This window comes from Pieris napi, chromosome Z (genome assembly GCF_905475465.1).
Source record: "Pieris napi chromosome Z, ilPieNapi1.2, whole genome shotgun sequence".
In the NCBI taxonomy this organism is placed as follows: domain Eukaryota; kingdom Metazoa; phylum Arthropoda; class Insecta; order Lepidoptera; family Pieridae; genus Pieris; species Pieris napi.
Genome location: NC_062259.1, coordinates 2,902,848 through 2,916,099, shown reverse-complemented (window position 1 = coordinate 2,916,099; position 13,252 = coordinate 2,902,848). Strand labels below are relative to the sequence as shown.

Sequence of the window (13,252 nt, the reverse complement as noted above, 5' to 3'; positions counted from 1 at the left end):
CTTACCATGCTTACTATATGGGTGCCAAACATGGGCATTGACAGAAGAACAAGCAAGGAAAATAAAAGTTTGTCAGAATGGAATGGAGAGAAGCACAATAGGAATTAAAAGAAAAGACCGAGTTAAACTAAAATGTATCAAAAACAAAACAAAATTTAAGAATGCATACACAACATACAGGTGCTTAAAGTGGAGGTGGGCTGGACATATGATAAGAGAGAAGAAGGAGAAATGGACGAGAATAATAACAGAATGGCAACCACGAGATAGTAAAAGAAACAGAGGCAGACAGACTAGAAGATGGGAGGACGACATCAAAAAAGTGGCGGGCCCAATATGGACGCGCATAGCGAAAAATAGAACAGAGTGGAAATCTTTAGAGGAGGCCTATGTCGAAAGACAAGCTGAAATGTAGAAACGACCGTTTACCGATACCGGATTTATGAAAAGAAAAGAAACTGTTAAAAGTTATAAACGTATTTGTAAGAAAAATTACTGTAAAAATAAGTTCAGCAATAAAGGCTATTTTATTTTATTTATTTTTATTTTATTTTTTTATTTTTGATATATTCTGTCATTAATAATATTAGAATGCTGCTGGTTTTCTGGTTATGATTACGATAGCGGTTTCTTTCGAGATTTCTGTTGAGTCTTCTATTACATATATCCTTTTTAATTAGTACAGTAGGAATAGGCGCAGTTATCGATATAATGGCATAGTATATGCCTTGTAAATACCTTCTGATAACTTTTTTGATTGCTGATTTGTGAAAAAAGTGTAATGTGCCCGACAAAAATGTTTTGTGAATAAATGTGGGAGAGAAATTGTCGGTCCTTCGGGGCCCCCTGAGAATGGGGGCCCTGGGCACGGGCCCCGTTATGGTGAAGACGGTATTGCGGCTACTTACCGTATTTCTTGTTGAAACCCGCCCCGTGACTCAGGAAATCTGCCGACAAACAAGCTTTTGTTAAAATGATATCCTTGCATTGTGTATGTGTGCTGTTAGGGGTTGCTACAGTATCGATGTCTAGACTTTTATCAAAATAATGAACAAAGGCCAAGGCCAAGGCGCATTTACCAGCAAATTAAAATTATTTATGTACATTATCTTGCTTGTCACTGCTTTCGATAATAATATTATAAATAATTTTAATAATTGTATTTAAAAGGAATTTTAATATTGCATTAGTTATAGCAACCCCCGCAGTGTACATGAACGCTCCAGCAATTAAAATAATTCAAGCAAAATAAAACTGTTCCAAAATTGGATAATATACTCAAATAATTACATTTATGCCAAGTTTATAAGACATATTTGTAAGAATTCGATCACTGTATTTTGAATAAACAAAATCAAAATACTAAAGAAAGTAATATAGAAATTATAATTAATGTATAATGAAAATGTATATAATGTATATAATAATGTATAAAATGTATGTAATAATAATAATTTGTAAAGCTTTTCATTCACTTCGCAAGCAGCGTACATATAAAAAACATAAATTCATTTCTTTAAAACAATATAATAAGTAATGTTCGAGCTCAAACTGTTTAAAATATAAATAAGCAAGTTGAAAATTATTTTAAACAGCGCCATCTACAAGCTCGTTGAATGAACTACAGCAGTCAGCAATGCTTCTACAACTCTCACAAACCGTACCAGATGTGACGCGCCGCGCAGATACGACGTAGTTCTTTTTGATGACACTCGCGTTGTGTGGCGCTGATGTGCACTTTTAACCTATTGCCTTTCCCAGCGGTATTATTTTTTTCTTTATGAACTCACCATTTTGGCTCATCCTATTTCGAGGCTGATTACACAGAAACAGCACGAATATTTTTTAATAATAATAAAATAATTGAAAAGCTTTTATATTATTTTTGAAATAGTTCCGGACAAAGTTAAGTCACATGTGCGCGCAGATAAGACAGCATAATGCGCTGCGATTGGTTTACGAACGACGGTCGGAAATGTAGAATGCCATGCGATTCGCCGGCCCTAACCTAACGTCGGTAAAACAGGGCAGGCGATCGCACGTGACGAACATGCAGCCGCAGAAGGCCGCGCGTGGCAATTTTGTTGCAAAAATAGATGGCGCCACTAAGTGTAATGTTTACTACCAGTGCCACTGTGACATAATTTGGCATAATCAGTACATAATCGCAAATTACAATGATTCGTGCGCGCGGCGGGAGAACTGCATTGTGACGCCCGTCCTGCGATTTCCTCTGGTCACAGCTCGCGTAGTTACATTTGCTTAAATAATATTATGAAATTTATATCTACTGCGAAATGATTATATACGTATACACTATACAATGTCAATGGTACAAAAAATATGATTTCCTACATATTAAGTGTATTTTTTCGTGCCATTAAAATGTTTCTGTATATTATGAAATTTAGTAATTCAACGATATAGGTTGTAGTTAAGTAGCTATTTTATACAGAGAATGTCATATACGGTAGGTAAATAGCAGTAGTCGTGATGGTTTTAATATGAATACGCATCGCCACGGAACTATTTACTAAAGTTCGAAGGTCGTTTTGTCTATAAGGGTAAAAATCCCGTGGTATCTGATGGATATATTTAGTACGGTAAAGGCCGCCACGGCCGCGTGCATTTGTGTGTATTTTTACTTTAGCGGCATTCATCTACCCTGTCATATTTATAGTGAGTCACCGAGGACGCTTTGGCTCGCACTATGCATCGGCGAATGGAGACGCCTCGTCTTTCTGTGTGACACTTCACTTAGCACTTACAATGGATTAACTTAATGTATCTGCGTAAAGGTAAATGGGATTCCCGGAAGACTTCAATCAAAAAAATATATATTTATTTATGTCGCTACGACTCAATCTATAAGAAATATTTATCATATAGTATGTAAATTCCGATTATGTTAACTAGAAAGATAAGTGTAAGATAATCACCCTTAAAAAACTAATATTCGATTGAGGAACATAACATGTTTACGTTTTGATCAAGGAGCTGTTTTAAAGGAAAACTTCAGTTTTCCTTAAGGATAACTTTATCATGAGAAATCGAACTGTAATATTATTTTATTTAAGTTCTACGTAAAATCTATTGGCCAGATCCTAAGGGAAATGTCGTAAAGTATCGATTCGCTACAATACTTTATTGTACAATGGTTGAATTGGATTATAGTACGGTGGTGATTTATGTTGTAATTATTCAAAATCATTTATTCATTTCGGTAACACAATGTACACTTATGAACGTCAATAAAGAAATACATATTAATTGCTTCTAATAATACTGCCAGTTCTTAAATCAAGGGCGTAGAACGGAAGAGAAGAACTGGCAATAAACTCTCCGCCACTGTTTTTAATCGCAATAAATGTTTTGATCAACAGTCATTACTGTACCTAAGACAAAGGAACTCTATTTGAAACGCTCACAAAGAGATCAATATCTTTCCACTTGTCAAACGGCACTTAAATACTCCTTTCATTCTCCTACTATTGCATTACTAAATTGTGTATGGCGTGGAACTTACTTGAATAAGTAAACAACATTGCCGCAGTGTTGCGCCGGTATTTTCTTATCATAAATATTTTCCTAAAAGAAATCTGTGAGTTATCTTTAAAATAAACATTTATTAATGTTCCCTGTGATAGTAAAAGTAGGTGTGGTATAAACGACGTGTCGTGTGATATCATGTACTGCGCGCAAGTTTTTCCGTTTTATTTATTCAATTAGATTATATCAATGTATAAAACGGTAAGAATAGGAACAATAAAGTATCTACGGTAACTATAGGATATCTACCAAACAATTATATCGGAATTCCTTCAGATTCAATGAATCGGAACTACTAACAAACTCGTATTGAAGACTCCTTCTTCGAAAGTTTTAAAACTATTTCATATCTCCGGTATCATTGAAGATATTGCTGCTTTTAAAGCTGTGTAAAAAGGCTTACTATAAAGTTAACGATTATCTAGTTGATAAAAAGGCCTGGGACTAGTGCTAGACAGGCTACTTCTAATTAATTTGCGATATTTGTTTTAAAATAATGTTATTTGATGATTTGCTATTTTAAAAGAGTACCGAGAGTTTTTTACGCCGGCTTTTTCTCTCGGCCTACACCCTCTGTCTTCTTTGCCGATGAGTAGGGATGTCTACCGATTCAAATTTAATGACGTGGAATAAGTGATACGTGTATCTTATGTTCCATAATAAACATATTTTATTTTATTAGGTATATTAATTTGTTTTCGATATATTGTATTTTATCAGTATATGAAAATATCTTGATGTTTTTCAGATTGAATGATAGTAAAAAGTATGTTAAAATCAACAATATTATAGCATAATGCGCATCAATGGATATCGAATGTCAAATAAAGTGAACGACACATTGACACCTTCACTCCACACCTGATACCTCAGACACTAATACGTCACTCGAACTCATTCCTTCCAGTTCATTTCATACTTTGTACCTACAGCTAAATACCGATAAATTCCACAATTTTAAACAATTGCAGTTACATTACACTATAAATGTATGTTAAACATTGTTAAGGAAAATGTTTTTGAACTTACCTCGTTCTAAGATGTATGAAATAAAATTATCAGTACTCACCAAACTAATTTCTGAAGAAACATCGTTCCATAGAAAAATTTTATAAACATAATGACATATTTCTATTAATAAAAGTAACAGTGTCGAAGGGCGGAATGTCACATAAATTGTATCGAACCTGTGGGATTGGGGTTCTTGTACCTGGTTAGTTTATGTGATTCAATCTATATACATTTCAATATACCAAGTGATACCTTACATATATACTTGCGTCGAAAATAATCAGGTAATACGCTGGACATTGATTCAGTGTAATTGTAGAACACTATCACCATATTAACGGCCTTTGTTTGGACAGTTACCGATGCAAAAGAACTCGTAGTTTTTACGAAACGTTTTACTCAAAGAAGCATATGACTTTTGCAAACAGTCAAAATCTATCTAGAGAAACCATCGAAGACAATATTGTTATTGTTGAAGTTGAACAAATGGCAGAGATTTGTAATTTTTCACTGACAGATTCTATTCTATCTAATATAAAACTTCTCGTGTCACAATGTTCTTTCCCATACTCCTCCGAAACGGCCCGACCAATTCTTATGAATTTTATGCATATTCAGTAAGTCTGAGAATCGGACAACAGCTATTTTTCATACAAGTTAAGGGTGGTCCTGTCCCTAAATTTTTATTTTTTAGACAAAACTTTTTATTTTTTTATGATACAGCATAAAAAAATACATACAACCCTTAATTATCACCCCTCTACGATCGACCACTTATTTTTGCAGTGCAACTTTTTTAGTTAAAATAAAATTTCGTAAAGAGAATTTATGAAATATTTGTATTTTAAATTTTATGCAAAATAATTTATTGAAATCTCAAATGACGAATTGTAAATAAAAATGTCACGTGTTTTTATTATCGAAGAAATAAATTACAAAAATTAAATTTATAATTTGTAGGTATTCATTTTCGGCATTTTTAATATTTTAATGACAATTAAATACCTAACATATCTTCCTTTTTCCCTCCCTCTAAGGGTGAGATCTATAGTGCGCACTTGGACTTTGCTCAGACTTTACTTACGAAAAACACTAAGGTTAAAATATGATTTAGTATATTTATAGACATTTTAACGGTGAGATTAAGCTAAGCTCAAGCTAAGACAGAAATTGATGTTTCATTTCATGCAATACCTTCTTTATTATCCTTTAAAAAAGTAAAGAATGGTTGTAGTTAAGTCTGAGCAAAGTCTAAGTGCGCACTATAGATCTCACCCTAAGTCTCTGAAATCTAAAGTTTTAGATTTGTAATATGAACAAGAGTTAAACATTTGTTTGCCAAAGAAGTTTCACTTCTGACATGTGTACTTTGTACGCATTTTTTTTATTATGGAAGATAGTTGTTTTTATTGAACTAATAAAATTTCCAACTAATAATACACATGGCAATACAACGTTGGCCGGGTCAGTTATATATGAATATTTTGGAGATGGCAAATGATACACACTTTCAAAATCGGAAATTCCAACATTCAAGCCTCTTTTAATTACACTTGATTTCCTCATTTATAAAAACGTTTGTGTGTCACGTGTTAGTGTTGACTGATTATACATTGTTATCTAGGTATTCTACGCATTATAATTATATGAATAGTAAATGTCGCAGGGTTATCTATCTGTGCCCGTTCGGGGTGAGGGGGCCACACCCGTAAGGGTAAATACAATTAGTACGTAGCGTATTTAGGATACTTTAAAACACATTGCGCCTCTTTGCGTTTTCTATAAAGTGTACTACGGGGAGTGTTCTGAACAATTGTTTGGTTCCCTCCTGCCTCGTTTCACCGTACGAGCCGTATGAATTCAAAATTTCATCAACATCACCTTGATGGCTGGACGTCTTCCACAGTCCGTGGCATTATCTTTTGTGAACTAGCGAAATGTGAAATCGACTTCCGGTGGGGGATACGACCTTCAACTATTCAAAATTCGACTGTACTCCTCAAAGGCCTGCAACGCACCCACTAAAAACGGGTATCTGGGCTGTGAAGCCCTTTTTGAGCGACCCGTAGGATCGTTTTCCCCTTGCATAAAAAAAAAGTTATACTTGCACTCACAGCTGTTTAATTCACACTCAAAAAGTACACTAAGAACGTCAACAGAAGAGATGGTTAATTGATTTTAAATTTACATTTACTACCAGTTCGCAAGTCATGGGCGTGAAGCGGGAAAGAAACTCTCCGCCACTCTTTTCTATCGCCAAGTTTTGAGTCATACGTATTGCTTGAACTGGATTCAGTAAATCAATTCCAAGGATTAGGACCATTTAAATAATCGTCAAATTTATAAGAGGCTTTATTGATTAATTGACGTTTAACGAGAGCTTTGAATTTATTCAGTGATATCTCTAATTTCGCTTGGGAGTTTGTTGTAAAAACGAATACAATTTCCATATAAAGAGTGGATTATCTTCTGGAGCCTAGTTGGTCGTATGGTTGGTTATTAATTAATCACTATAAAGGGGCATGCGCAGCTCCTGCATTGTTCTTTAGATGTCCTTCTCCAATCGCTTTCTTCTGAGCGTGACCCCATTGCGGTAGATCACAACACCGCTGCTTCCATCGGTGATCTAACTCAGGGCCTATATTAAACCAACCATGTCAACACTACGTTAATATTTGGTACTACTACCAAAGAATGGGACATGTATAATGAATTGGTATGATTTTAAAGATATGCTTCTGTTTAATGTACTTTATAATTAAACAAACCGCTGAATCGTCAACATTTAACGATAATCCAATAGACGGTTGGTCATATCGTTAATGTATTATCCGATGTAATTGTCATCATGCCATTGACAGATTGATCATGATTACAGTTTGCATAAGTTACCTCAGTTTTTATTGTTTTGAAGTGAAACTTCTTTAGGCGAATGAGGGTAAATTTTTACGTAAACGTCACGAGGATGTGCAGTTTTTGTCGAAGAAAATGGAGAGAGCGATTGAGACCGATGGAGAGAGAGTGAGAAGGGTGAATCACCTTATAGAAATTATATTTTTAAAATTAAAATTTCTATTCGTAAAGGGAATTTTTGTCGAAGAAATAAAATTCTTAAAAATTCATTAAATTCCTTCCAAATTATTTGTACGCACTTTTTTATAGATTATTTTAATTATTGTCTGATTTGATTCAGTGACATTAAAAAACTGTAATAAAATATTTATTTAGCGACGTCATCTGTAATAAATAATGAAATAAAATAAGGTAAACGTATTTTATTCCGATAAAGATTTACCAAAATATTTATAACTAAATTAATGAGCAGTTTTGGCCTAGTGGCTTCAGCGTGCGACTTTAATCCCTGAGGTCGTAGGTTTGATCCCCGGATCTGCATTAATGGGCATTTCTATGTGCGCATTTAACATTCGCTCGAACGGTGAAGGCAAACATCGTGAGGAAACCGACATGTCTTAGACCCAAAAAGTCGACGGCACTGGAGGCTGATCCAGGTGATCTATGCCTCTTAGATTGCCTATTAGATCATGAAACATATTTAGAAATCTGAGGCCACTGATTTTATTTATAACAAAACTAAACGTTAAGAAGCGCGCATGTAACATCTCGGAAACATACTTATATGAGGTTTTCTGATGTGCCTATCAATAGGGTACAGTGTTTCGTGTGATTCATTGAATAAGCTGGAATATAAAATGAAGGAAGATTGACTTCGGCTTTGATCGTTAACAACGTAGCTTCAACATGTTTAATTTGAGTTTCTGTAATTGTATTCCCTTAAGCACTTCAGGTATTTTCCACTCATGCGACCAAAGTAATGGAATAACTCGAAGCGAAATAAGGTCAAATATAAGACAATTTATTTATTTCTTACTGGTTAAAAGTAACATACATATATATGTTTCTTGTATTCTGAAAGCAAATAGGCATTTTATTTTACTATAGCAGTATTAAGGATCGTCCAAAACGCGTACCGGACTAGACTTAGTCTAAAGGTTTATCAAACCCCTAAGAAATTTGTCATTTTAGACATCGCCCAAGAAATTATTGTAACTTTTGATTTGATTTGGTATACACACTTTAATAGAATAACACTTATTATTAAGTATAAAAGCATGGCAATGCGGACATAAAATTTGGAATATAGAAAAAAATATAAACTACTAGCAGACTCGGCCAAGCGTTGCTGTGGCTAAGGTTTTATAAGGTTCTATTGTACATAGTGGTAAACTCTTCAAGGGAAACGGTAGGAGAACACCAGTCATGGGGACCACCATGCTTTTTGGTTGCTATGCCATTAAATTGTAGCTTAAGTGAAACGTTGGTACTTTCAACACAGCGCCATCTGTTAGAATTGTCACTATCAAATAATAAACAAATATTTTGCAATAAAATAATATTGCGGGTATAAATTAAGATGTAAATTATCCTATCTTTTAATTTAGATCAAACTGCACACGGTGTGCAAATTTGATTGAAATCGGTTAAGTACTTTAGGAGTCCATAGCGGACAAACAACGTGACACGTGATTTATATATATTAAGATAAAATACGTAAAGAATGTTACTTCGTTTTGCAAAAAAAATCGATGCTTAGAAGATCTTTCAAGGCTCGCCTCAGAATTTGAGGTGACAACTTTCAAATGATTGCAAATATTTTACAAGGTGTCACAGTAAACATCTTACAAATGTAACTTGAACGGTGAACTGGAGTGCATGAGCACACTATATGTTTACGAAAAAAAATGATGCAAGCGGTGGTCTCACAAAGGTCGAAGGTCAGACAATCTGTTTTTAACTCGTGGAATCTTGTCATTTTTTTAGCACCCGGTTCAAAGCCGCTGATAAGAGAAGCAATAAGTGATAACGCGACGCAATAATTATATATCTATAGCGATCTATTTCACATTTATTCAATATAAAGTAGCCTACTTTAGCTAGAGCTTCTTAAAGCCTACTTAAGCCACTGTTACTGGTAACAAGTCACTTTCAGTTTTAATTACTGTTGTACCATCCGCACTAAATGTAGTTCCCGGAAACTACTCCGCTCCTGGAAAAGCAGCGAGTCGTAATTGGACAACAAGTTTTTGTTCAAGCAAAATGGATACCCCATTTGTATTATTCTGGTAATAGGAACCCATGGGCAACCATATGATACATGTTACTCCGCTTTATCCGCAAGGAAAGTTTACAAAATGATTTGGGAACAATTAAATATATTGACAGTTTCACAATACATGTAGTACAAAATAAGATTGCGACAATTTAAGTAAACAATTTTAAATTTGACTCACACAAGGTCAACTCCACCTATTAAAATTACCGTCTATTGTTATCGTTAAAACTATTCTGAATTAAACTAACAATGCAATAGCCGTGTGGCTCAGTTGATAACACACAGGGTATTGCATGTGTGTCCAGATTCGGGAACTAGGTGAATTATAATAACGTAAAAATTCACTACAAAAATTATATCTACGGCTCATCTCATTTCTTAAACATTATAAGGGACGCAGATACTTATAAATATAACATTTTTTTTGCAAAACCTGCGTCATTTATTTCGTCTTGCGGAACATGCTCAGAATAAAGTGTTTTATGAATATATATTCCTGTTCTATCTATTCAACTACAATAATCACACAGTAAGTAGACCTCATGACGTCAACGCGTGTTTATATTAATTGAAGTTTAATTGGTGTCGGAATATTCATACATACGATGGTGTTATCAGTGTGTGTGTGTGCGTGTACTTTGTTGGTGTATGTATTTCCGCCTCGGAGCTATCCGCGCCCTGCGGCACCAGTCACCATGTTGCCTCACCATAGCTCTAGTTGAAAAGTGGACTTAGTGCTAAATTTAGATTCATAAACTAGAATAAAGTTAAAAAAAACAGTGGTGATGCGTCTCGGTGCCCTTTCCATGTTTGTTGTGTATATAGAAAAATCCACTGTCCATTACCTACTAATAAAAACCTAACGAATTTTCAGAACTATTATAGTTGGAGTAACATTTACCAAAGTACTGCTAATTGTAAATAAGGAAATACTTTCGTAAAGAAAATTAAACACAACTCAAACTGATGTAATAGTCAAATAAAGTACCAATCCAAACATAATATGTTGATTGTATTAAGTACATATTATGAAATTAATATAATTAAGAGTAGGCAGTACTCTATTGTATTATATACACTATGCATGATCTATATAGACATATATAATTTCGTGACTGTAAACTACGCTAAAACTATTCATATTATACAGAAACTAATAAGATAAAAAAGCAAAATTCAGCGAATATTTTATGTCTCTGATAGGAACAATCTTAGTATTAATTAAAGCAATATTACGCAACAGACTTAAACATCAATCTCTTCGCAGTTCCAGTGAGTGAGATCTGGAATCAACAGGATCTTCGTTGGGGATAGGAAGGAAGAAAAAGTATGGACGTAACATACACTTTAAAAACACGGAATGCGGCCATGGATTCGTTATTAAAATAATAAACAACAAACCGTTTTTCACTATTTGTTCTGCGTCAATGTGTGGGTTTCGAAGCGTTAAATCGTTTTAAACCTGCACTGCAGTTTCATCGTGAACAAGGAAATTACTAATCAATGGCCAACTGCCTCGATAGATCGAGTTTGCCACGCCTCGGCTGTCAACATTTTTACACCGCAATGGCTATTAACTATGTCATATGTTTTCTTTAATAGTTATCGTACAGAGATTTAATTAGATTGTGTTTCCTTCTACATATCAATTCCTTTTATCAATAAATATAATCGCCACCGAAATGTAAAAAGGCTTAGTATAAAGTTAACGATTATCTTTTTGATAATTTGCCTGGGACTAGTGCTGAACTGGCGACTAGTATAGCGACTGTAGCTAGAAGTAGTCTATTCTAATTAATTTGTGATATTTGTTTTAGAAAATGTTGTTTGATGATTTGCTATTTTAAAAGAGTACCGAGAGTGTTTTACGCCGACATTTTCTCTCGGCGTACAACCTCTGTCATCTTTGCAAATTTAATGATTTGGAATAAATTATACCATAATAAACATTTTTAATTTATTTTTTTGCCCAGGAATATACTTATAATATAATTACGTTTCTTTTTCATTTCTTATTGATTGGCGTTGTTTTTGTTTGATAAGAGAATTTATTTTGATTATTATCTTCTATAGACACGTAAGAAGAAGCAAGTTGCAAGTTTAAGCTGTTTCATAGATACTCACACACGTCATGACAGCGTGATTTTGAAAGCGTAATAATATATACCGTTAATCAGTATAGCGACTGTAGTTTCGGCGTGTGCCTGCAAATTGGGCCTGCATCACGAGTCATCACGACGTCACTTTATGACGATATTAAAAGCAAACAGCCAGTTTAATGGTTTGTTTTGTCGCTTTTTATTTCACGTTTCATTTGTTTAATTGAGCAATGAGGCCTATTAAAAGATCATCAGCCGCCACAAAACTGATGTCGCGTTATAGTGTAGTCATAAAATACTTTAATCTAATCTTGTATCGTAATTAGAATTACGAACGTCACAATCTTTAAACAATTCCACTGTGACGTTGTTTATGCAGACTATCGAAATTTAAAACAACAACGTTTTTACGTTATAGCGCAAATATCAATTCGTATCAGCAAGGAGTTTCCGCTATTATTTTTCCCTAATAGAATATGACTCTTGAACTAGACTATGAATTCATGTAACTTAAGGTGATTCTATTAAAACATACAGGTGATAGTCTCGTGAAGATAATTTCGTGAAATTATTGGCCACTTCACGGTCAGGCCGGATCTCTGAATAATAAAAAAAACCGTGGCGCTACAACCTCGTTAGGTCTGGGCCTCAGATTTCTGAATCTGTTTCATGATCATTTTTCAAACTAATAGGTAAGTAGGTGATCAGCCTCTTGACACACGCCGTCGACTTTTTGGGTCTCAGACATGTCGGTTTCCTCACGATTTTTTCCTTCACCGTTCGAGCGAATGTTAAATGCGCTCATAGAAAGCAAGTCCATTGGTGCATAGCCGGGGATCGAACCTACGACCTCAGGGATGCGAGTCACGCTGAAGCCACTAGGCCAACACTGCTCTATGAATAATCAGTTGAACTTTAAATAAGAAAATACATTATTATTGAATTCTACTATTCAACGAATATCAGTGAATACTTATCAATATAACCCTACTAAGGTGTGAATAATATCGAAGACTCTGAGTTTGGGGGCTCATTTCATGTTTTTTTTAGAATGTATAGGCGCTGTTGGCTAGACTGCTCGGGCTGTTTTGGCAAGCGTAATGGAGATTTTCCCTCGAGACTCGGATCTCGGCTTGGGTCGCCGGGTGGGTTATCACCTGAAGGGCAGGACGAAAACTCCCACGCCTAACCGGTGTAGGCGGCATTTTATCCTGGTATTGATTTCGTCCGATCCTTTCAGATACGTCGGGACCTACAACGGGTCTTTTCTGTCGGAGCCTTAGTTCATAAAATTCTCACGACAGTTACATTAATATCTTTATATATATAATTCTTCTGTGAGTGTGTATGTCACTGAACTTCTCTCAAACGACTGGACCGATTTTGATGAAATTTTTTGTGTGTGTTCAAGGGGATCTGGGAATGGTTTAGATTCACAAATCAGCCAGCCAGATGGCGCTGC

At 34.8% G+C, this 13,252-nt stretch overlaps 1 protein-coding gene across 5 annotated transcripts in view; it reads right to left on the bottom strand.

Annotated features, from left to right (window-relative positions):
- Positions 1-13,252, bottom strand: part of LOC125062857 (hepatic leukemia factor) — a 90,501-nt gene that overhangs the window by 36,213 nt on the left and 41,036 nt on the right. For 2 of the 5 annotated variants that reach the window (XM_047669063.1, XM_047669064.1), the window contains exon 2: positions 909-947. The exons of 2 other annotated variants lie outside the window; for them this stretch is intronic. In XM_047669063.1, coding sequence (XP_047525019.1) covers positions 909-947 — 39 coding nt within the window. Of the gene's footprint in view, positions 1-908; positions 948-1,790; positions 1,933-13,252 lie in introns of those variants that run through there. One more of the 5 variants, XM_047669067.1, reaches the window with a different exon arrangement.